Genomic DNA, 26,779 nt, shown 5'->3' with positions numbered 1-26,779 from the left:
TAGATAAAGAGAACCCAGTTCAACAAATGAGACAAAAATATTATACTTGGTCATTTATTTATTGAGGAAAATGATCCAATATTACATATCTGTGAGTGGCAAAAGTATGTGAACCTCTAGGATTAGCAGCTAATTTGAAGGTGAAATTAGAGTCAGGTGTTTTCAATCAATGGGATGACAATCAGGTGTGACTGGGCACCCTGTTTTATTAAGGAACAGGGATCTATCAAAGTCTGATCTTCACAACACGTTTGTGGAAGTGTATCATGGCACGAACAAAGGAGATTTCTGAGGACCTCAGAAAAAGCGTTGTTGATGCTCATCAGGCTGGAAAAGGTTACAAAACCATCTCTAAAGAGTTTGGACTCCACCAATCCACAGTCAGACAGATTGTGTACAAATGGAGGAAATTCAAGACCATTTTTACCCTCCCCAGGAGTGGTTGGCCATCAAAGATCACTCCAAGAGCAAGGTGTGTAATAGTCGGCGAAGTCACAAAGGGCCCCAGGGTAACTTCTAAGCAACTGAAGGCCTCTTTCACATTGGCTAATGTTAATGTTCATTCGTCCACCATCAGGAGAACACTGAACAACAATGGTGTGCATGACAGGGTTGCAAGGAGAAAGCCACTGCTCTCCAAAAAGAACATTGCTGCTCGTCTGCAGTTTGCTAAAGATCATGTGAACAAGCCAGAAGTCTATTGGAAAAATGTTTTGTGGACGGATGAGACCGAAATAGAACTTTTTGGTTTAAATGAGAAGCGTTATGCTTGGAGAAAGGAAAACGCTGCATTCCAGCATAAGATCCTTATGTCGTCTGTGAAACATGGTGGTGGTAGTATCATGGTTTGGGCCTGTTTTGCTGCATCTGGGTCAGGACGGCTTGCCATCATTGATGGTACAATGAATTCTGAATTATACCAGCGAATTCTAAAGGAAAATGTCACGACATCTGTCCATGAACTGAATCTCAAGAGAAGGTGGGTCATGCAGCAAGACAACAACCCTAAGCACCCAAGTCATTCTACCAAACAATGGTTAAAGAAGAATAAAGTTAATGTTTTGGAATGGCCAAGTCAAAGTCCTGACCTTAATCCAATCGAAATGTTGTGGAAGGACCTGAAGTGAGCAGTTCATGTGAGGAAACCCACCAACATGCCAGATTTGAAGCTGTTCTGTATGGAGGAATGGGCTAAAATTCCTCCAAGCTGGTGTGCAGGACTGATCAACAGTTACCGCAAACGTTTAGTTGCAGTTATTGCTGCACAAGGGGGTCACACCAGATACTGAAAGCAAAGGTTCACATACTTTTGCCACTCACAGATATGTAATATTGGATCATTTTCCTCAATAAATAAATGGCCAAGTATAATATTTTTGTCTCATTTGTTTAACTGGGTTCTCTTTATCTTCTTTTAGGACTTGTGTGAAAATCTGATGATGTTTTAGGTCATATTCATGCAGAAATATAGAAAATTCTAAAGGGTTCACAAACTTTCAAGCACCACTGTATATGAGGACCAGTAATTTGTAACCAACTGGAACGTCCTTGGCCCCCCATACTTTTTGCTAGACATGGAACTGACCTGTGTGTGCTACTGTTTTCTTGGGTAGAACTTTAAGCATGTTTTTCTTGAATCTTCTGACATTTTCTTGTAAATTATATTCAATTTGTAATATAATTAGCAACTAATGTCTAGTGTAATTTGGCCTTTGAAGATCACAAAAATGTGCCTGGAAATAGCTGAGAAGCCATCTCCAGTAATCTAAAGCCCTTCGGCTTCAGAGCCCCCGCTGCATTGTTCCAGACCCGTCATTCATCTCATCTCATCTATCTCATTATCTCTAGCCGCTTTATCCTTCTACAGGGTCGCAGGCAAGCTGGAGCCTATCCCAGCTGACTATGGGCGAAAGGCGGGGTACACTCTGGACAAGTCGCCAGGCCATCACAGGGCTGACACATAGACACAGACAACCATTCACAATCACGGTCAATTTAGAGTCACCAGTTAACCTAACCTGCATGTCTTTGGACTGTGGGGGAAACCGGAGCACCCGGAGGAAACCCACGCGGACACGGGGAGAACATGCAAACTCCACACAGAAAGGCCCTTACCGGCCCCGGGGCTCGAACCCAGGACCTTCTTGCTGTGAGGCGACAGCGCTAACCACTACACCACCGTGCCGCCCCCCGTCATTCATACAGATTGAAATTTGGATGGACAGACAACATTTCAGACTTGTCTGTCCTGTGACAGTCTGCTTAAAATTCCTTATTTCCCACACTGATTTATAGTAGTCTATTTTTAAGCTCTTTGACTCAAAAGTAATTTCTGCCTACTCTCAATTCTCAGCGTAATTCCCAGGCTCTACTAAATTCTCAGTTCTTATCCTGCAGTTACATTTTTCACATTTAACAATCAGGGTTCATATCTGACCATGGCATTTTCACTGCTCTAACTTTAGCCCTTGGTAATCTCATCTCATCTCATTATCTCTAGCCGCTTTATCCTTCTACAGGGTCGCAGGCAAGCTGGAGCCTATCCCAGCTGACTATGGGCGAAAGGCGGGGTACACCCTGGACAAGTCGCCAGGTCATCACAGGACTGACACATAGACACAGACAACCATTCACACTCACATTCACACCTACGGTCAATTTAGAGTCACCAGTTAACCTAACCTGCATGTCTTTGGACTGTGGGGGAAACCGGAGCACCCGGAGGAAACCCACGCGGACACGGGGAGAACATGCAAACTCCACACAGAAAGGCCCTCGCCGGCCCCGGGGCTCGAACCCAGGACCTTCTTGCTGTGAGGCGACAGCGCTAACCACTACACCACCGTGCCGCCCGCCGTCATTCATACAGATTGAAATTTGGATGGACAGACAACATTTCAGACTTGTCTGTCCTGTGACAGTCTGCTTAAAATTCCTTATTTCCCACACTGATTTATAGTAGTCTATTTTTAAGCTCTTTGACTCAAAAGTAATTTCTGCCTACTCTCAATTCTCAGCGTAATTCCCAGGCTCTACTAAATTCTCAGTTCTTATCCTGCAGTTACATTTTTCACATTTAACAATCAGGGTTCACATCTGACCATGGCATTTTCACTGCTCTAACTTTAGCCCTCGGTGATATCATTTGGAAAATAAACAGCATTGTGCAGCCATGCTCATTAATTTCTACAAGATCTTGACACTGAAAAGCAGATCTCAGTGGTGCACATGATTTTATCTATGAGTTTTGAATAAACTGCCCATAAACCTCACATAAAGAACTGCACATAGCTGATGGCAGGGTCTAGTAGGGTTGTGAGCTTCCTAGTGAAGTCATACAGGGGTCAGTTTTGGGTAAAAATAAATGTTTATTGTTGCAATATAATGTAGGTAATAAACAGTGACAGAGTTATGTCTATGCTGCTGAGACTATAGTTTGTTCGCTTCCAACATTATGTACAAGATCATTACCGAATTAGATTTACTTTTACATGAGAGTTAAATTCTGTTCTTGAGATTCCCAGCTATAGATTATAAGAGTTTACAGATTAGCACTTTTAGTGCAGAATGCAGTCGCATGTTTGTTTGTTTTTCTTTCTAATTTGGCCCAGGCGGCACAGTGGTGTAGTGGTTAGTGCTGTCGCCTCACAGCAAGAAGGTCCGGGTTCGAGCCCCGTGGCCGGCGAGGGCCTTTCTGTGCGGAGTTTGCATGTTCTCCCCGTGTCCGCGTGGGTTTTCTCCAGGCGCTCCGGTTTCCCCCACAGTCCAAAGACATGCAGGTTAGGTTAACTGGTGACTCTAAATTGACCGTAGGTGTGAATGTGAGTGTGAATGGTTGTCTGTGTCTATGTGTCAGCCCTGTGATGACCTGGCGACTTGTCCAGGGTGTACCCCGCCTTTCGCCCGTAGTCAGCTGGGATAGGCTCCAGCTTGCCTGCGACCCTGTAGAACAGGATAAAGCGGCTACAGATAATGAGAGAGAGAGAGAATTTGGCCCAGTTCCCACCCACCAGCCAGGTCTCGCTATCATACCACAGCGAACAATTAGATAACTGGGTGAGGGCAAGTCCATGCTTGCTCTGAGACCTGTATCCAGTCAGCTGATTCTTTTCAAACTGCTGCTCATGCTGCATCATAGGCCAGCAGAAAACACTCAGGGGTAAGCACTTTCTTACATGGGATAAAATTGCGCAGATACAAATCAAGAGCTTCAGTTAATATTCACAATGTTCAAACATCAGAATGGGAAAAATTGTGATCTCAAAATGTGACTTTCACTGTGGCATGGGTGTTTGTTTGAGTCAGATGGACTGGTTTGAGTATTTCAGAAACTGCTGATCTCCTGGGGTTTTCACACACAACAGTCTCTAGAGTTTACACAGAATGGTGTGAAAAACAAAAAACATTGAGTAAGCAATGACAGTTCTGTGGGTGGAAACAAACACCTTGTTGATAAGTGAGGTCAGAGGAAAATGGCCAGATTGGTTCAAGCTGCCAGGAAGGATACTTTCATAATCACTCTTTACAACCGTGGTGAGCAGAAAAGCATCTCAGCATGCAACAGCAGAGGACCACATTGGGTTCCACTTCTGCAGCCAAGAACAGGAATCTTAGACTCAAGGACAAGTTCCTATTAAAGTGGCCGGTGAGTTTATGTCATCTGTCCCATGGCCAGGCTTGCTCTTCTGTCCACTTTAGCATTTTTGAGAATCAAACTTTCAGTCTCTGAAAAATAGGGTGAATGCTTTTCTCTTGCACCCCTTGGGAGAAGTTCTTACTTGAGCCAGAAGGTTTGATGGCATTACCTTGACCATTTAGTCTATCCACGATGCCTGCCTCATTCACAAGGTGTTGGTTCATCAGTCACTAAATTAATGAATCCTACAGCAGAGGGGCAGGGTTTTATTCCTACAAAGCCCCTCCAGCTATGGAATAGCCATCCAATTAGTGTTTCGGACTTGAGCACATTCTCAATCTTTAAGACAACAAAATTAGCTTTTCCTGTTATATCTATCTTCTCAAGTCTGCTTCTGAATCTCTGATCACACTTTATACCACCATAGGATACAATTTGTTGTTGTTTTTTCTCCTGTTGTGATGTCAATGCCTGATCCTGACACACTTTGGCTACGTTCACACTGCAGGCTGAAGTGACTCAAATCCGATCTTTTCGCCCATATGTGACCTGTATCCGATCTTTTATTGACAATATGAACGACACAGATCCGATTTTTTCAAATCCGACCCAGGCCGTTTGGATATGTGGTCCTAATTCCGATTCCTATCCGCTCTTTTCATATGCGACTTCAGTCTGAACCGCCAGGTCGCATTCATCCGACTTACACATCATCAACAAGCCACAAACGTCACTATTCTGCGCTGAAGTAGGCGGGGGGTCTCTCAAAAAAAGTTACAACAACATGGCGCATAATCACGGGCGCAGATAGAGGGTGGGACTCGTCCCACCCAGATTTAAATTCACCTCGTTCGGTCCCCCCCACTTATAGGGAGGAAAAAACGTCTATGCTGTCTTTCTTTGCATAAGGCAAACCTCACGGAAAAATCAAAAGACTAATTACCATTCGGTTTATTGAGGTGCACGGCAGTGTATACATAGTTGCAACAACTCACATAAAACAAAACAAAGACTGATATTCGGTTGGTTGAGCTGCGCAGACTGCACAGGTTGCGAGCTCGAGCTTGGTTGCTATGGTAACCCACAACAATTTTGACAGGCATATCGGGGTTGGGGTTGGTTTGCTGGCAGCTTTGTCCCCCCCCAGTTTTTTGTCCCTCCCAGTTCAAAAAACGTATCTGCGCCTCTGCGCATGACATCAATGCGAGGGACGCTTCGGGCTGTGAAGGTTCTGAATCTTCTCAATGGAAGGACGCAGAGGTTAGGGAGCTGATTTCCATTTGGGGGGATACAGCTATTCAAGCTAGATTGGATGGGTCATACCGCAACCGGGCGGTTTTACTTCCGTAAACACTGGCCATGCTCACTGCGTGTGACGTCATCGTATCCTGCAATGCGCATGCGGAACACTTTTAGGTCGCTTTTCATTCATACTGAGGATCACATACAAGTCGCATATATTTGTTAATGTGAACGACCTCACAAAAAAATCGGATTTCACAAAAAAATCGGAATTGAGCATTAAGCCTTGCAGTGTGAACGTAGCGTTTGGCTCATCTTACCCACAGGGGTCTGACTGAATCATCCTGATGCTCTACTTCAGCTTGGAGCTTGTGCACTTTCTGCTGCTGCACTGGATAAATTCACATGAATAACCTAAACATTCAAAGTCCCTCTCATGCCAGAATCTGGTCTTCCTAGCCAGCTTCCTGTCCCAGTACTAACCACCTCTTTTGATGCATATGGGTACGGGGCCGATCTCCGTTTTGATAGCCCTCGGCCTCTCACCTGTACAACTAGGGTTACAGTGGGGGGCCAGTCCTCTGGTAACCGTGAGAGTTTGACTTCCCCACTCACAAGCTCCCGGTCGAGAAGCGGGCATGCTAACCACTAGACCAACTCGCGGTCTAAACATACACTTCACAAAAACAGTTTAACAGTAATTGGGAAAAAAAGGAAAAAAGTCTACAAGGTGATTGAACTCTTTTTAAAAGTGTACAATATCAATGTTTCATTACAACATCTCGTTATTATCATGCAAAATAAATGAGGGTTTCTTACATGTTGTAAAATACCTAATTTGTACAGTATTTTAAAGCCAGACTTATGTGTTGTTGTATGACGTAAATAGAAACATTGGGCCAGGTTAGATGTTTGGGGATGATAGAGAAACACCAGACTTAGGATGCTATGTAGGGAAATGTTTTTTAAAACCCTTTTGTAAATTTATGGACACTGCCAAACTGCTCTCTAGTGATATAAATTTTTGAGATAAAATGGGTCGGGCTATCCTGTACATGCCAGTTTATGGTTACACTGTAAAATGTAACATTGCTTGTGTTACCTAAACCCCTGTATTGTAAAATAGCATATCTTCCCCTCCTGTTATTAAATGCTGATGCCATAACGCCTCATGGAAGAATAACTATGGTGCACCATGCCACAGCTTGCCACGTGTCTACATATTTTAAAAGTGTTTCTACTGATTTCAGAGCCTTCTTCCTGCTCTTGTACTTGCAAGAACTAAATATTTAAATAATATTGGCTGGTACTTTTTTGTGGTATATCAGATATATTCCATTCAGCTAGCATGATATTGAATGATTCGAAGATGAGCTCAGTATCATGCTAGCTGAATGGAATTTATCTGATATACCACAAAAAAAGCCATTATTATTATTATTATTATTATTATTATTATTATTATTATTATTATTATACCTTCTTTTTGGGTGTTCAACACGTCTTTCTCTTTCAAAATTCTCTCAAAATCTTCTGTATTTAATGAAGCAAACCTGGCGGCCATGTTTGTTTACAAATTGTCACAGTCGATCGCTAGCATGGAAGTTTTACGTCTCCGACATGTGACGTCATGTTGTCTTGACAACCATGCAATATCGTAAACCATATTTATTGCTCATTCTCCATTGGGTAGAGTGACGTAATGCACATAGGATAAGCGATACGCTAACAATATTGTATGCTATCAAACCAAATGAATGAAACCTGCTAGAAGGGAATAGAACACATGTTTTTATTCCATCGAAAAAGTGTCCTGTATGTATAATATTTATAATACATTTAAAAATATATATATTGCATTATTATTCCAGAGGCCAAAGATACAGAACTAACTCACATAGTCGAAGCCCAGAGACCCATCTTACTTTTTAATTGGGTGGCATGGTGGTGTAGTGGTTAGCGCTGTCACCTCACAGCAAGAAGGTTCCGGGTTTGAACCCAGCGGCCAGCGAAGACCTTTCTATGTGGAGTTTGCATGTTCTCCCCGTGTCTGCGTGGGTTTCCTCCGGGTGCTCCAGTTTCCCCCACAGTCCAAAGATATGCAGTTAGGTTGCCGTGGGGCAGCCTTGGGCTGAGGTGCCCTTGAGCAAGGTACCTGACCCCTGACTGCTCCCCGGGCGCTGTGTGTGGCTGCCCACTGCTCTGGGGGTGTGTGTGTTCACTGCTTCAGATGAGTTACAGTAAATGCAGAGGATGAATTTCACTGTGCTTGAAGTGTGCATGTGACAAATAAAGGTTTCTTAATCAGTTGAATAGTTGAAATAATTGATGTAACCTAATAGTTTATTAATTACATGACATTAATGGCATTTAGCAGACGCTCTTATCCAGAGTGACATATAACATACCCAGAGCAACCTGGGGAGCAGTTGGGGGTTAGGTGCCTTGTTCAAGGGCACTTCAGCCATTCTTTCTGGTCCAGGGAATCAAACCAGCAACCTTTTGGTCCCAAAGCTGCTTCTCTAAACATTGAGCCATAGCTTACCCCATTTAAAAAAAAAAATTGAGACTGACTAATCATTCATGAGTCATTTTTCAAGATCTACTACTGAGAATAATATACAATGATATAGCAATCAAATAAATGGACATTGACTTACCCCACAAATCAAATTAGAATAATTATCGACGGTGCCCGCTTGCCATCTGTTTATTTGCTCTGTTAAATATACATTAAGCTCCATTTAATAACACTTTAAAGACCAATATATGCATTTACAGATTGTAATCTGCGCTCTACACTGACAGAAACAGAATATTTTTCTGCACATATGTTTTAAAAAAGCTTTGTTCTGCCATGTGTGATATTGATTTGCTTTTAAAAAAATCCTGCTGTACACAAAGCAGGATTAATATTCTGTCAATCTAATGTTGAATCAACTCAATTAAATTTTTAATTAATATAACCACCAAGGTTCCTTGTCATTTGGAACCTTCATCAGCTCGGCCAGGAAGCTCTAAGGCAGGGGTCACCAAACTACGGCCCGCGGGCCAGATCCGGCCCGCCACCCCCCTTTGACCGGCCCCCCAGCCCCTCTGCCCCCCATCACTTGAACCGGCCCTATGAGGCAATCCCCAAAAGTGGTCATGGCCTATTTTTTTAAATTGCTTTTTGGCAAATATGTCTACATCTTGTATTTTGTTGATTTTATCAATTAAAATTGATATTTAGTTATAAAATGAACTATTCATATTTTCCGAATTTTCGTCATATGCTCGCGATCAAGCAGTGACAGGCAGCGCACGCGCAGAGAACTGTCAGTGTTCAGGACAGCAAAATGGCTAGCGGTAAGCGAAAAGCTGACAGAGAGTGCAGAGTTTTTAAAGAACAGTGGACCACCGATTATTTTTTCGTTCAGTGTAAGGACCGTGCAGTTTATCTTGTATGTAAAGAAAGTGTGCTGGTTTTCAAAGAATATAATCTGCGTCGTCACTACGAAACCTGCCACAAAGAGTATGCTAGTTTGCGAGGGCAAACAAGAGAAGACAGGATTCGGAGGATGAAATGCGGACTGGCTGCACAACAGAATGTATTCCTTCACCAAACCCAGATCAACCAGGCTGCTGTCCGAGCTAGCTATAAGGTAGCTCACCTACTAGCTACCCATGGAAAGCCGTTTACTGATGGGGACTTTGTTAAAGTATGCATGCTTGCTGTGGCCGAGGAGGTGTGTCCCGACAAGAAGGATGCGCTCAACGCGGTGAGTCTCTCTGCACCTACTATGACCAGGCAAACCGAAGATTTGGGGGACAATGTGTATGACCAGCTGAATGAGAAAGCGTCAGAATTCGAGTTTTTTTGCTTTGGCCATGGATGAGAGCAATGACGTGCAGGACACAGCACAACTGCTGTGATCTATTGATCTATTGCTCATATTATAATTTCACTGTTTTTTAAAATGTATTTATTTTATAGGCCTATTTATTTGACCTTTATTAAGTGCTGCATACAATTATTATTAATATTATTAATAATATCAACAGGCCTACCTACAATTTATAATTTTCCACTCATCTTTGCCGGTGTCAGTCACCTCAAATAGGCAGATGTTTCTTACCTTGACAGCTTGGATGTTATTTTTATTAGAAAATAAATAAATGGAATATCTGTGGTATTTCAAATTAAAACAAAGTGTGAAGACTCAATTACTACTTTTGCAAACCACTAGTAAAGATAAACAAATATGTGCCAGGAATCAAGTGTTGATATAGTAGTGTGGATATAGTAGTGGGGATATAGTAGTGTGGATATAGTAGTGGGGATATAGTAGTGGGGATATAGTAGTGGGGATATGGTAGCAGGGATATAGTAGCGGGGATATAGTAGCGGGGATATAGTAGTGTGGATATAGTAGTGGGGATATAGTAGTGGGGATATAGTAGTGTGGATATAGTAGTGGGGATATAGTAGTGGGGATATAGTAGTGGGGATATGGTAGCAGGGATATAGTAGCGGGGATATAGTAGCGGGGATATAGTAGTGTGGATATAGTAGTGGGGATATAGTAGTGGGGGATATAGTAGTGGGGATATAGTAGTGTGGATATAGTAGTGGGGGATATAGTAGCGGGGATATAGTAGTGTGGATATAGTAGTGGGGATATAGTAGTGGGGATATAGTAGTGGGGGTATAGTAGTGGGGATATAGTAGTGGGGATATAGTAGTGGGGATATAGTAATGGGGATATAGTAGTGGGGATGGCCATGCCAGGCTAGTAATCTCTACTACACAATGAGGCCTGCTGGTGGTCATATTTGTCTGGGTCATACAATTCTATGTGATATAGCTGACCCGACCCCGGCCCCCATCACAGTCAGGAACGACAATGTGGCCCCCAGAGAAAAAAGTTTGGTGACCCCTGCTCTAAGGAATGATTAATGTATGACGGTGTGTCATGAGTCACTAAGTGACCTTGCGGAAAGATCTCAGCATGCATGCACGTTGCGTGCTTGCTAGCAGTTAGGAGGGGTGAAATATTACAAAATGGTTACTGGACAATGAGACCAGACTGTTTATGAGAACATTTGGTCTTGTCAATTTCACAGTTTTTGTTTTTAGCAGAGAGAACAACAATCATGAATCATGGAGCTTGTTGTGCAGCTTGAGTTTCAGTTTCACAAAACTGAAGAATGTTCATTATCTTTGTTGGGTTTTTTTACCTCTAGATTTTGTCCTGTTAAATAAATGTGAGCAATATTTAAAAAGTAATCAACTGGGTCTAATGATCTGTTTGAGCATTTAAGGATAATTCATTAGAACATTATTATCATAACCCAAATATTACTTTAAAAACAGTACCAAATTGTCTCTGAAATTTGTAGATATAGTAGGAAACCTTGATGATGCATTGGGCAAAAACTAAGCAATCAAAGGCATCTTTATTATCTTGGTGGGGACAACATTCCAGATTATACCCACTGAGTTTAATTGACTGGAGTGTCTTTGCAAAAATCCACCATACTGTGCAGAATTTGAATGTAGCATCACTGACACCTCAAAACAAACAAATCACTTTTTTCAAGTTTTTTTTTTGAAAAGAAGGTTTATGTTCATTTTAAAGGGCGGCACGGTGGTGTAGTGGTTAGCGCTGTCGCCTCACAGCAAGAAGGTCTGGGTTCGAGCCCCGTGGTCAGTGAGGGCCTTTCTGTGTGGAGTTTGCATGTTCTCCTCGTGTCCGTGTGGGTTTCCGCCAGGTGCTCCGGTTTCCCCCACAGTCCAAAGACATGCAGGTTAGGTTAACTGGTGACTCTAAATTGACCGTAGATGTGAGTGTGAATGGTTGTCTGTGTCTGAAGCTTGGAAAACATTTGCTATGCATCGCACAAATGGTGGCGATGCAACCAATTTTTCATTGCCAAGTTTTTTGCAAACCCATCACGAGCTGTAGTGTGACCAGGGTCTTAGTTTCTCTTTAACTCAACCTTTATATGGTAACATTTATATGTGAAAACCTACATATTTCATGGGGAAGTGTTCTGGAAAGTGGGTGTAATACAACCCCAATTCTAAAAAAGTTGGGACGCTGAGTAAACTGTAAATAAAAACAGAATATGATCATTTGCAAATCATGGAAACCCTATATTTCATTGAAAATAGTACAAAGACAACATATCAAATGTTGAAACTGAGAAATTTTATTGTTTTTTTGAAAAATATATGCTCATTTTGAATTTGATGTCAGCAACACGTTTCAGAAAAGTTGGGACGGGGCGCGTTTACCACTATGTTGCATCACCTCTAATTTTAACAACTCTGTAAACATTTGGGAACTGAGGAGACCAATTGCTGTAGTTTTGAAAGAGAAATGTTGTCCCATTCTTATCTGATATACAATTTCAGTTGCTCAACAGTTGGGGTATCCGTTGTCATATTTTGCACTTCATAATGCGCCAAATGTTTTAAATGGAAGACAGGTCTGGACTGCTGGCAGGCCAGTTTAGCACCCGGACTCTCTTACTAAACCAAATTGGGTTTTTTTTTAGCATTACACAACTTTTTCAGTCTTTTGTTACCCCTGTCCCAACTTTTCTGAAAGATGTTGCTGACACCAAATTCAAAATGAGCATATATTTTTTTTTCAAAAAACAATATGATTTCTCAGTTTCAGTATTTGATATGTTGTCTTTGTACTATTTTCAATGAAATATAGGGTTTCCATGATTTGAAAATCTTCACATTCTGTTTTTATTTATGTTTTACTCAGTGTTCCAACCTTTTTGGAATTGGGGTTGTAACTAACCCCAATCTATTGCACAATCTGTTTTCCTTTTAACAGTCCAAGGTGAGCTTGACTCTAGGCATCAAATTAAACATCAAATGTTGAGAAGATATAGGGTGAATGGGGGAGCAAGAGATTGATGGAATATTTTCTATTTTCCTGCTTATTCTGGTACTTAGCCATGTAAAACTCCTTTAATATATTGCCATGGAGTGTGTTGGAGTGGTTAAATCTTGTCATCAGTTCTCCTGATGCAATTTTGCTTAGTTTTTTACTTCGGTTTAACTTGGTACTTGATAAAGAAGACATTCGGAAATGAAGACCTTTGAAATGTATGCGTGTTTATTCTATACATTTATGCCTGATTGTTTTGTATACGTATGCCTGTGTCATCTCACAGTAAGAAGGTTCCAGGTTTGAACCTCGCAGCCAATTAGAGGCTTTCCATGCAGAGTTCCCATGTCGTCCCTGTGCTTGCATGGGTTTCCTCAGGGTTCTCTGGTTTCCTCCCATAGGCCAAAGACATGCAGATTAAGTCAACTGGCTACTCTACATATGTGCGAGTGTGAATTTGTCTCTGTGTTAGCCCTGCTTCTCAATTGGTTCCTGAGGGATAAGTGGTATAGATAATGGATGTCTGTTAATTTTGAACATACATTCACCGTCCACTTTATTAGGAACACCTTTACACTCATGCAATTATCTAATTAAAGCTACAGAGATCACACTTTTCCCCCATTCTGATGTTTAATGAGAACATTAACTGAAGCTCTTGACCTTTGTCTGTATGACTGTATGCATTGTGCTACTGCCACATGATTGGCTGATTGGATAACTAAATAAATGAACAGGTGTACAAATGTCTCAAATAAAGTGGACTGTGAGGGTATATGCCTGTTTATTCTGTAAAGTTTCTGCAAATTTTTGTGTTTAATTGCCTAGATTTTATTGTCATACAGTGCAACATCAAATGACAGCCCAATAGTAGTAGAGGGGGTGGATGAGTTGCTTTAATCCACACTTGAGTGCAGTTTCTGCATTCACAGCAAAAACAATGAAACACACCAGGGTGTAATTTAAACTGACTAAATACTGCATATGTCGAAGCAACCTAGATTATACTGGGCAAAATGCCAACAAAAAAATTATCCACCTTATTGGATTCAGTACCCACCTAAATGATTTCATAATCCTTCCGGGGAATGTAGTAGATCATAGAAAGGTACTAGATGATTATTTAAGTTATTCTTAACTGAGTGACACCTTGGCATTGATTTTGAATTTATAATTTGGCTGAAGAAATATTAATATTCATATTAATATTACTGTACTCCCCGAATAATTCGTATTTGCCTGTCTAATAAGCTGCAAGTTCTAATTCCCTATGAGCTTTTGTTACCTTGCTGTCAATAAGCCCATTTCTGTTGAAAATCAAACTCTTGAACCAGGGTGTAGTACCTGAGTCCGGTCTCGGACTTCAATCTCATCTCATTATCTGTAGCCGCTTTATCCTTCTACAGGGTCGCAGGCAAGCTGGAGCCTATCCCAGCTGACTACGGGCGAAAGGCGGGGTACACCCTGGACAAGTCGCCAGGTCATCACAGGGCTGACACATAGACACAGACAACCATTCACACTCACATTCACACCTACGGTCAATTTAGAGTCACCAGTTAACCTAACCTGCATGTCTTTGGACTGTGGGGGAAACCGGAGCGCCTGGAGGAAACCCACGCGGACAACATGCAAACTCCACACAGAAAGGCCCTCGCCGGCCCGGGGGCTCGAACCCAGGACCTTCTTGCTGTGAGGCAACAGCGCTAACCACTACACCACCGTACCGCCGGACTTCAATCTAAACTTGAGAATTTTTTTTCTATTGTCTCAAAGTTGTGTTGGAGTAATTGTTATAAGCACTCGGACTTGTCTCTGTCTTGGCCATTGGTCTCGCCAAATACTCTAGTTGGTCTCAACCGACTCCAGCAGCCTTTATATATATATATATATATATATATATATATATATATATATATATATATATAAATACACACACACACACACACACACACACACAGTGGTGCTTGAAAGTTTGTGAACCCTTTAGAATTTTCTATATTTCTGCATAAATATGACCTAAAACATCATCAGATTTTCACACAAGTCCTAAAAGTAGATAAAGAGAACCCAGTTAAATAAATGATACAAAAATATTATACTTGGTCATTTATTTATTGAGGAAAATGATCTAATATTATGTATCTGTGAGTGGCAAAAGTATGTGAACCTTTGCTTTCAGTATCTGGTGTGACCCCCTTGTGCAGCAATAACTGCAACTAAAGATTTCCAGTAACTGTTGATCAGTCCTGCACACCAGCTTGGAGGAATTTTAACCCATTCCTCCGTACAGAACAGCTTCAATTCTGGGATGTTGGTGGGTTTCCTCACATGAACTGCTCGCTTCAGGTCCTTCCACAACATTTCGATTGGATTAAGGTCAGGACTTTGACTTGCTTAGGGTCTTGCTGCATGACCCACCTTCTCTTGAGATTCAGTTCAGGGACAGATGTCCTGACATTTTCCTTAAGAATTTGCTGGTATAATTCAGAATAAATTCTTCCTTCAATGATGGCAAGCCGTCCTGGCCCAGATGCAGCAAAATAGCCCCAAACCATGATACTACCACCACCATGTTTCACAGATGGGATAAGGTTCTTATGCTGGAATGCAGTGTTTTTCTTTCTCTAAACATAACACTTCTCATTTGAGCCAAAAAGTTCTATTTTGGTCTCATCCGTCCACCAAACATTTTTCCAATAACCTTCTGGCTTGTTCACATGATCTTTAGCAAACTGCAGACGAGCAGCAATGTTCTTTTTGGAGAGCAGTGGCTTTCTCCTTGCAACCCTGCCATGCACATCATTGTTGTTCCGTGTTCTCCTGATGGTGGGCTCATGAACATTAACATTAGCCAATGTGAGAGAGGTCTTCAGTTGCTTAGAAGTTACCCTGGGGTCCTTTGTGACCTCGCCGACTATTACACGCCTTGCTCTTGGAGTGATCTTTGTTGGTCGAACACTCCTGGGGAGGGTAACAATGGTCTTGAATTTCCTCAATTTATACACAATCTGTCTGACTGTGGATTGGTGGAGTCCAAACTCTTTAGAGATGGTTTTGTAACCTTTTCCAGCCTCATGAGCATCAACAAAGCTTTTTCTGAGGTCCTCGGAAATCTCCTTTGTTTGTGCCATGATATACTTCCACAAACATGTGTTGTGAAGATCAGACTTTGATAGATCCCTGTTCTTTAAATAAAACAGGGTGCCCACTCACACCTGACTGTCATCCCATTGATTGAAAACATCTGACTCTGATTTCACCTTCAAATTAACTGCTAATCCTAGAGGTTCACATACTTTTGCCACTCACAGATATGTAATATTGGATCATTTTCCTCAATAAATAAATGACCAAGTATAATATTTTTGTCTCATTTGTTTAACTGGGTTCTCTTTATCTACTTTTAGGACTTGCGTGAAAATCTGATGATGTTTTAGGTCATATTTATGCAGAAATATAGAAAATTCTAAAGGGTTCACAAACTTTCAAGCACCACTGTGTGTGTCTCATCTCATTATCTCTAGCCGCTTTATCCTGTTCTACAGGGTCGCAGGCAAGCTGGAGCCTATCCCAGCTGACTACGGGCGAAAGGCGGGGTACACCCTGGACAAGTCACCAGGTCATCACAGGGCTGACATATAGACACAGACAACCATTCACACTCACATTCACACCTACGGTCAATTTAGAGTCACCAGTTAACCTAACCTGCATGTCTTTGGACTGTGGGGGAAACCGGAGCACCCGGAGGAAACCCACATGGACACAGGAACAACATGCAAACTCCACACAGAAAGGGCCTCGCTGGCTACAGGGCTCGAACCTGGACCTTCTTGCTGTGAGGCGACAGCGCTAACCACTACACCACCGTGCCGCCCCCACTGTGTGTGTGTGTGTGTGTATACAGTGGGGCAAAAAAGTATTTAGTCAGCCACCAATTGTGCAAGTTCTCCCACTTAAAAAGATGAGAGAGGCCTGTAATTTTCATCATAGGTACACTTCAACTATGAGAGACAGAATGGGCGGAAAGAATCCAGGAAATCACATTGTAGGATTTTTATTGAATTAATTGGTAAATTCATCGGTAAAATAAGTATTTGGTCACCTACAAACAAGCAAGATTTCTGGCTCTCACAGACCTGTAACTTCTTCTTTAAGAGGCTCCTCTGTCCTCTATTCATTACCTGTATTAATGGCACCTGTTTGAACTCGTTATCAGTATAAAAGGCACCTGTCCACAACCTCAAACAGTCACACTCCAAACTCCACTATGGCCAAGACCAAAGAGCTGTCAAAGGACACCAGAAACAAAATTGTAGACCTGCACCAGGCTGGGAAGACTGAATCTGCAATAGGTAAGCAGCTTGGTGTGAAGAAATCAACTGTGGGAGCAATTATTAGAAAATGGAAGACATACAAGACCACTGATAATCTCCCTCGATCTGGGGCTCCATGCAAGATCTCACCCCGTGGAGTCAAAATGATCACAAGAATGGTGAGCAAAAATCCCAGAACCACACGGGGGGACCTAGTGAATGACCTGCAGAGAGCTGGGACCAAAGTAACAAAGGCTACCATCAGTAACACACTACGCCGCCAGGGACTCAAATCCTGCAGTGCCAGATGTGTCCCCCTGCTTAAGCCAGTACATGTCCAGGCCCATCTGAAGTTTGCTAGAGAGCATTTGGATGATCCAGAAGAGGATTGGGAGAATGTCATATGGTCAAATGAAACCAAAATAGAACTTTTTGGTAAAAACTCAATTTGTCGTGTTTGGAGGAGAAAGAATGCTTAGTTGCATCCAAAGAACACCATACCTACTGTGAAGCATGGGGGTGGAAACATCATGCTTTGGGGCTGTTTTTCTGCAAAGGGACCAGGATGACTGATCCGTGTAAAGGAAAGAATGAATGGGGCCATGTATCGTGAGATTTTGAGTGAAAACCTCCTTCCATCAGCAAGGGCATTGAAGATGAAACATGGCTGGGTCTTTCAGCATGACAATGATCCCAAACACACTGCCCGGGCAACGAAGGAGTGGCTTCGTAAGAAGCATTTCAAGGTCCTGGAGTGGCCTAGCCAGTCTCCAGATCTCAACCCCATAGAAAATCTTGGAGGGAGTTGAAATTCCATGTTGCCCAGCGACAGCCCCAAAACATCACTGCTCTAGAGGAGATCTGCATGGAGGAATGGGCCAAAATACCAGCAACAGTGTGTGAAAACCTTGTGAAGACTTACAGAAAACGTTTGACCTCTGTCATTGCCAACAAAGGGTATATAACAAAGTATTGAGATGAACTTTTCTGATTGACCAAATACTTATTTTCCACCATAACTTGCAAATAAATTCTTTAAAAATCAAACAATGTGATTTTCTGGATTTTTTTCCTCATTTTGTCTCTCATAGTTGAGGTATACCTATGATGAAAATTACAGGCCTCTCTCATCTTTTTAAGTGGGAGAACTTGCACAATTGGTGACTGACTAAATACTTTTTGCCCCACTGTGTGTGTGTGTGTGTGTGTGTATATTTATTTTTCTCAAGTAACTCCTCCTTCAAAACAAAATCACTCACACAGTTGCCTCACAGCAAGGAGTTTCTGGGTTTGAGCCCAGCAGCCGATGGAGGCCTTTCTGGGAGGAGTTTGCATGTTCTCCCCGTGTCTGCATGGGTTTCCTCTGGGTGCTCCGGTTTCCCCCACAGTCTAAAGACATGCGGTTAGGTTAACATGGGGTGGCCATGGGCTGAAGTGCCCTTGAGCAAGGCACCTAACCCCCAACTACTCCCCGGGTGCTGTAGCATAGCTGCCCACTGCTCTGGGTTTGTGCTCATTGCTCGCTTACTTGTGTGTGCTTACTGCTTCAGATGGGTTAAACGTATTGGAGGAATTTCACTGTGCTTGAGTGTGCATGTGACAAAATAAAGCCTTCTTCTTCTAAAATGGGAATTGGTTTAATTAATTTAAAATACGTCTAGAATGAGTGTTGACATTGGCTGCCTGGTAACCGCCTGACCGCCTGCCAAAACTCATTGTCTCTCTCATTTGGACTCGGTCTTGACTTGGGCACGAACCACTTTGGACTCAATCTTAACTAATCCTGGTCTTGGACTTGTCTTGGACTCGACAAAGGTGGTCTTGACTGCAGCTCTGTCTTGAACACTTGCTTGCTTGGTAATAAGTAAATAAATGGAAAAAAGAATATGGTACTAAATGGAAAAAAAAGAATAAGCACTGAAATGAAGTAAAAAGGAGCAAACAAAACGTCTAAGGTGATGTAGATTTTCTGCCACGTTCACATTCTCACCAGTACATTGCCGTTTACTGCCTGTGAGAGACTATCCTGCTTCCATTGCTGTGTCAGGTTTATTGACGACCGCCCTTTTCTAACAGCAGCCTGCATTTCATGTGAGCGTTTAATTAATGGAAAAGACAGTAATGACTTTCCTGGGGATGAGCGGATGGAGAGAGAGAGGTGATGGATGACGCATTGAATTGATTACAAATAAATCAGAGAGAGAGAGAGAGAGAGAGAGAGAGATTTCTCCATCTTGCTGAGGGAGATGCCATTCGACCGTGTATGTGTGACTCTTTTACATTCTGCATGGGATTTTCTTTGTGTCTTTGTTTTATGCACATTTCTTACAGAACATTTTCAACTTCTTAGGTTTTAAAAAAAGGTCTTTATTAGGTTATTGGTGCAGGCACTGTCATTATCAGTGTCACTCACTTGATAAAATTTATATTTAAAAAAAAAACAAAATGTACACTAACAAATTAGAAGCTGCTCAAGAATGTGGACTTTGATAGGATATAGTGTATGCCAATTTTATCTCTATATGTCTGCTGTGGAAATGAAAATAATTTATGGCATTATAGATGATAATATGCAGACGTGCTTGGTTATTATCCATACATGCTTTGCAATTACAGATATATTTTCATTTCCTTAACAGAGTGATGGTATGTTGCTTTTTGGATGCTATAATCCCAATGTCATAAAATAAAACACCTTCACACATGCCCTTGACCGGTATTGATTCCAAATAACACTTCAGCCAACTTGCTTGTACACAAGAGTGTTGTTTAAAACATGAAAAATAACTACTACATGCATTGTAGGGATTTGATATTTTTGTCACAAATTAAATCACAAATTGCACACATCAGCAAACTCTAATCCTGAGTAACCCTTTTTGTATGTGATAATTTTTTAGATATGGTGCCTCAAAGACATCCCAGTGATACATCCATTAAGCTCCCCCGCCCTTTATGTTTGTGTTAAAGAGACAGTGTGTAGCAGCTACAGCATCAAATACTATGTCCACTGCAGCGGGATTGAGTATCTATGACCAAGCAAGTGGAAGAAATGTCAGAAATAAACCTTCAAATACCGCAGAGCTGCAGACAAAGATAAGCCTGTCATCTGTCGCCTCTCTGTGGACAATTTATGATGGGTGTGTGAGCAGAGAGCTAGCTGTTGATGACTAGCTATAAAGATTCAGCGGACAGCAGGTGACGGATCTAAGCGGAGGCTGGGAAACAAAGGAGGCAGGCAAAAAGGGAGGAGTAAATGAGAGAGAAGGAGCGGATAGTAGATAAAGCTGCAGCCAGGACCATGAGCTGCACCCTTGTGACCGCATCTTATGATTCGCTGCCAGCTCAGCTGAGTCCCCATCGTGTAAAAGATCAACATTTTACTCGAAGGCTTTCATCTCCACACGGTTTGGGAGCCCGCACCTCATCATCTGTGCCTCGTCGTCCTTCAGCTCTGCCGGGATATCCACTTTCTTCCTTCCAGGAGCCAAACAACCTCAACGATCAACTTCATCATCAGCGTCTCTCCCTGTCATTAGGTTCCAAAGCCTCACTGGCGCCCCCTGTGCCTCAGGCAAATCCTGCCCCACCATGCTGCCAAGTGGTGGGTATTGTGCCATTGCTACGCCTGGCACTACTCATCTTCAGCTGCCTCTTCTGGGCAGCCGGATTGGCGATCTTCACCCTAGGAGTCTGGGCACAAGCATCCCTGGCTGACTACATGCTGCTTTCATCTAACCACTACCCCAATGCTCCACTGATACTCCTCGGTACAGGGGCTGCCATCACCTCCTGGGGTTTCCTGGGTTGCCTGGGTGTGGCAGCCAATTTGCCCTTCCTTCTACGCACCTTTGGCTTCTTCCAGCTGGCTGTACTGATGGGGGGATTGGCCGCTGGACTTTCAGGACTATTCTACAGGGAAGACATCGCTGGAGGTTTCCGCAGTGGGCTACAGAGGGCAGTGGAGGGCTATGGAGAAGACGAAGGACGTGCTGATGCTCTGGACAGCCTTCAGAGGGCGCTGAAGTGCTGCGGGGCAGATGGCTGGCATGACTGGCTCCTGTCTGACTGGGCTGTACAGGATGCGGTTTCACTGACAAGTAGCTCAGACAATGACACTTATTATGTTTCTGTACCGGACAGTTGTTGCATACGGCGCAAAGGCTGTCATAACAGGCCATTGCCAGAAGGAGGAACTGGTAGCATTGAAGGTGTGGGGATTCACCCACATGGTTGCTTCAAGAAAGTATTTAGTTTTGTCAATGCGAACATCTTTCACATTGCTGCTGCTGTCCTAGCTCTTGCTTTTACCCAGGTAGCAGGTATCATTCTCGCATGCCTTCTCGCCAACCGCCTACCTCCTCGGCCTCATAGGCGTGGTCACTAAAGAATTGCAGGTCAGTATCAGCCGTTCTAGGAAAAGCCTTGTTGAGATGGACCTGTAGTTAGATACATTTTAATCTTAGAGTAAAAGCCATTTTTCAGTAAAGAATTATCATTAATAGCATGGGTCACTATGGTTCTACCCAGGGCTGTCCATGGCTTGTCCTTTCCCATCACCTCACCTGGGAAGGTAGTTTCTAGTTTCTCTGTAGGCTGTCGAGTGGTGGTGATGATGATAAACAAATTTTTTTTTTTTGAAATGAAGCCAAAATCCCAAATGTCTTTGTATACTATACATGAGGTTATTTGGTAGGGTGTCCAGCTCCAGTTATACCTGATATAGGAAGCCATTTGGGATTTGTCTACCAAGGTTTACTCACAAACATAATTTGTCAAAGTTTAACCAATTGTTATACATTATTTTTTAGCTCTACTCTTATGTCCCGGGCAAAACGGGTAACGAATTTCACCACGAGTACTGAAGGACGGGACAGCTCGCGTGGCAGTGGAAATTGCAACAACATGGAGTAATTGTGGGTAATTTGGCGAGCTCAGCCGTGCTGCACCATCTGGTAGAAATTCACTGTAACATTCTAACTTAAAAGATTAAATGATGTCCACTAAAACTGGTGCAAAAATACAAAGGTGCTTTCAGCATCTGCACAACTAATGGGTTTTGAAACAGTCTCAGAAATCTGAGTAAGATTTTTATTACACAAAATATTTTAAATGTTGAGAAAAACTATGACGTAGCTTACAAAATCAATGTGTCTGATTTACAAGTTAAACCATGCTATTTTGCGGATTTTCGTGTGATTTTATTTTGTGAATATTACGAATATGAATTCCTCTCAGTTGTCTTTGTGGAGTAATGTCAGGAGACAACACATACTATATATACTGTAAAAGCTGTTTGTTGTGTAATATCTGTAAAAAATAATCATAATTATGTGACTATTCCTAGAAAGTTAGAAAGAAAGAAAGAAAGAAAGAAAGAAAGAAAGAAAGAAAGAAAGAAAGAAAGAAGAAATGGGCTATAGAAAACTGTAGATTTTAGAATATTAGATGATTTGTATGTATACTTACTCATTGTTGAGCGATTGCCAAGATGATATACTCTGCTTTGATGTGTAGTTTTCATTTTAAAATGAACAGCTAGATATGTAAATCCCTTTGCTGTTTATATTATAGAAACTTCAGCCCTAGTCTAACTCACACTAATGACACTATGATTCTTCTGAGCTGTGTATGAGTGCATTCTTTTGTGGTGAGCTACATCTTCAGGAACAGATTTGACCACATACAGATGCTATTCAACATCTCCAGACAATCTGCAAAGTGTAATAATTAAATAAATTTTCTCCTTATAAATTTTCTCCAAATACAATGACACAGCTCCATCTGATCCAACTATTTCTCTAATGGTCACGAACCAAGCACAGACTTTACACTGAAATAATATCCTGTCCGATTTCATTTCCTAAGCATTTGTTCTGATTGACTACATAAAGGATAAGATCTGCTACTGTTTAAGATATTTTACAGCCAGTTAAAAATCTTGGAGACTATTTCAGGACTATTTCATATATTGTATATTATATATTGTAGGGCAAATTGTAAGGAATGCTATGATGTGTTTGGCCAGCTATAATGAAGAAGCTACTTTTGCTTTTAGCACTTTTGTTAACCATAAATTAGTGGTTGTGTAAGCTTAAAAATAAAAATGATAACCAAAAAATGCTGTGTTTTCTATTAATCATTTGTATAGAAGTGTATTGATATATTTATTATATATAAGAAATGACATCCTGCATGGCTTATTATGCTCACTTTATGTAGGCATATCAGGTGAAAACTGAAATTCAATCCAAATTGCTTGAAACTGCTCTCATTGAGTTCAGAATTGAATGCAGAACAACATAGTTTTTACAGAATTAAAATATGTTTATCTGTTCTTGAGAAAGAACAAGTCGAAGACTGAAAAAAAGGCTTAATTTTTAGAAATTTAAAGGAACATCTGACTGTTACAAAGCACTTACACTGAAGGCTCCTTCCATAACGTGTAAATAAAATCTCATTTCAGAAGGCTTCAGTGATGTTCCTTTGTTGAACAGCAAGACATTTTAAATCTGTGTACAGTATTATTAGTCGGAGTGTGTGGATCATTAATTAACCATACAAGTCCCTGTGTACAGTAAGTTACTATAGACGTGATAATGTAATAAATGAGTGTATTGCAAGCCTGTAATTTGCCTTGCAGCCAATACTACTATCAGTGCTGCTTTTATATAAAATGAATCCTTTCCTTTCTTATCTTGTGGAAGGATGGTGTTCATCCCTCCAGTATATTTCCATAGAATTATGCTAAGGCACATTAAAGCAGTCGTTGGCTCATGGTGGCCCGACACCTTGCAAAGACACTATGTTGTCCCCCCCCCCATTTCTACAAAACAGCCGGTTGGGTTTCCCCCCCATTTCTCACCCACGTGTATGTCCATCCATTCATTATCTGTAGCCGTTTATCCTGTACAGGGTCGCAGGCAAGCTGGAGCCTATCCCAGCTGACTATGGGTGAGAGGCATGGTACACCCTGGACAAGTTGCCAGGTCATCACAGGGCTGACACATAGACACACAAACAACCCCATGTGTATGTGTACAAATTTAACTCAAAAACATTTCATTTTACCAATACATTTTTTTAGGCAAGTCAATTAGGGCATCTATTTTTTTCATATCAGGGTCATTTCGAAATGATCAATATATCAGAATTTCAGTGGTTTAAGATTTTATATACGTACACCCAGTTGATTTTCTCTTTAAACAGTCTGGAAGATTCCATAAATGTATGTAATGACTTTTAGAAGCTTCTGATTGGCCAGTTTTCATCATTAGGAGTGTACATGTGGCTATATTTAAGGCCAGTGCCTTTTTGCGCTTGATACCATGGGAAAATCTAAGCAACCCATCCAAGACCTTAGAAAAAACAAATTGTGGCTCTCTACAAGCCTGATTCCTTCTTACAACCCCAAGTCCAAAAAAAGCTGTGTAAACTGTAAATCAAAACAGAATGCAAAAATTTGCAAATCACGGAACCCCTATATTTAATTGAAAATAGTACAAAGACAACATATCAAATGTTGAAACTGAGAAATTTTATGGTTTTTTGAAAAATATACGCTCTCACTGATTTCACTGGGTTTTCACTGATTTCTTTGTACTGTTCTTTTTCTGTGGATGAATGATTGTTCAACATACATACTTTAATATAAAAAGACAAGAATTTGGTGCACAAGTTTTAATTTATTTTGGATTTTCTGAAGTCAACACAGAGTCAAAATTATACATGCAGGGTCAAAAATTTACATACACATTATTATTATTATTATTATTATTATTATTATTATTAAAAAGATTATTAAAAAGATATTTTAACTTGTCATTCCAAGGCCTCTTAGTTTCCTGTCAGTGATCGTGATTGTCTACAGCTGGTAGCTTCTCTGTGCCAGCATAAAAAGGATTTGTTTGACAGCACTTTTTGGATTGACCAACACAGTACAATGGGAACATCCAAGGAGCTCAGTGCAGATCTGTGAAAGATGATCATATTTACACACTCAGGAATGTCTCTTGGAGTCATTTCTAAATAACTGAAGATTCAAAGATCATCAGTTCAAACAACTGTATGTCAGTACAAGTTATTGGGAGGTATAGCCACTTTGCCAAGCCACTTTGCTGGAATAAGGCCCAAAGTGTCACCCTCAGAGAGGAAATTGTTTTGGATGGTCAGGAATAACCCAGGACCCAGCAAGGCTCAGGCCTGCAATGAACTGGAAGCTGCTGGATAGGCTCCAGCTTGCCTGCGACCCTGTAGAACAGGATAAAGCGGCTACAGATAATGAGATGAGATCTTTAAATGTTTAATATGGTGGTGCAGTGGTTAGCACTGTCGCCTCACAGCAAGATCCGGGTTCGAGCCCCGTGGCCGGCGAGGGCCTTTCTGTGCGGAGTTTGCATGTTCTCCCCGTATCTGCGTGGGTTTCCTCCGGGTGCTCCGGTTTCCCCCACAGTCCAAAGACATGCAGGTTAGGTTAACTGGTGACTCTAAATTGACTGTAGGTGTGAGTGTGAATGGTTGTCTGTGTCTATGTGTCAGCCCTGTGATGACCTGGCGACTTGTCCAGGGTGTACCCCACCTTTCGCCCGTAGTCAGCTGGGATAGGCTCCAGCTTGTGTGCGATCCTGTAGAACAGGATAAAGCGGCTAGAGATAATGAGATGAGATGTTTAATTTGAAGAAAGACATTTTATTTGAAAAATATTTTAAAAAATGGATGTAGAGAAGGTGGGTTGAAAGTGGTTCACAAGATCACAGTACGTAATCATGCCTTGAAAATTAATTACTTGACTTATAAACAATCTGGCCACTTTATTAGGAACACCTGCTCGTTCAGCTAATCATGAGGCAGAAGCGCAATCATAAAATAATGCAGATACGGTTCAAGAGCTTCACTTGAAGTTCACACCAGACATCAGAGGTGAGGGGAAAATTTGATCTCAGTGACACTTGACAGATGGCCTGATTTAAATATTTCAGAAATTCCTGGAATTTAAACTCAACAGTCTCTAGAGTTAACACAATCGTGTGAAAAACAAATATCCTGGGATCTGTAGTTCTGTAAGCGGAAATGCTTTGTTGATGATAAAGGAATATACTGAGCTAACAGTAAGTCTATGGTAACTCAAATCGCCACTCTTTAAAACTGTGCTGAGCAGAAAAGCACCTCTGAATGGACAACACATCAAATGTTCAGGTACCGTAGATGGGCTACAACAGTAGAAGACCACACTGTGTCCAACTCCTGTCAGGCAAAAACAGGAATCTGAGGCTATGGTGGGTACAGGTTCACTGCAACTGTCTTCATTCCTCGTTCTCTTTTTTATGTTAAGCAGAATATTTATAACTTTTTAAAAACTTTTTTTTGTGGAAAGTAATGAACTACTCTACATGTATGCTTGTAACAGTACTTGAGTATATAGTAGTTCATTGTAACATTGTTTATTTGTATATTTAAATCAGAGAACTTGTACTTCTTACTTTATTTTAAAAATCAATTATTCTACATAGGGTTACTGTGGGGCGGCACGGTGGTGTAGTGGTTAGCACTGTCTTGCCTTACAGCAAGAAGGTCCTGGGTTCGAGCCCAGCGGCTGACGAGGGCCTTTCTGTGTGGAGTTTGCATGTTCTCCCCATGTCTGCGTGGGTTTCCTCCGGGTGCTCCGGTTTCCCCCACAGTCTAAAGGCATG

General features: G+C 41.6%; 2 protein-coding genes across 2 annotated transcripts in view; one reads left to right on the top strand and one right to left on the bottom strand.

The window, feature by feature from the left end:
* The window catches only part of si:dkey-14d8.1 (zinc finger protein 480), a 64,456-nt gene extending 41,839 nt beyond the window's left edge, over positions 1 to 22,617 (bottom strand). Inside the window, exon 1 of the mRNA XM_060902903.1 lies at positions 22,560 to 22,617. The gene's annotated coding sequence lies outside the window, so the exon portion shown is untranslated. The remainder of the gene's footprint in view (positions 1 to 22,559) is intronic.
* On the top strand, positions 20,347 to 21,477 carry LOC132870058 (tetraspanin-7-like). Its single transcript, XM_060903602.1, has one exon. The coding sequence runs from the start codon at positions 20,347 to 20,349 to the stop codon at positions 21,475 to 21,477; it is 1,131 nt and encodes a 376-aa protein (XP_060759585.1).
* Positions 22,618 to 26,779: the final 4,162 nt, after the last annotated feature.

The sequence above is a fragment of the Neoarius graeffei genome, chromosome 21 (genome assembly GCF_027579695.1).
Source record: "Neoarius graeffei isolate fNeoGra1 chromosome 21, fNeoGra1.pri, whole genome shotgun sequence".
In the NCBI taxonomy this organism is placed as follows: Eukaryota; Metazoa; Chordata; class Actinopteri; order Siluriformes; family Ariidae; genus Neoarius; species Neoarius graeffei.
This window is presented reverse-complemented; position numbering and strand designations above follow the sequence as displayed.

Excerpts from the sequence above, each read along its gene's own strand:
- LOC132870058 (XM_060903602.1), top strand. The coding sequence starts at position 20,347 with ATGAGAGAGAAGGAGCGGATAGTAGATAAAGCTGCAGCCAGGACCATG.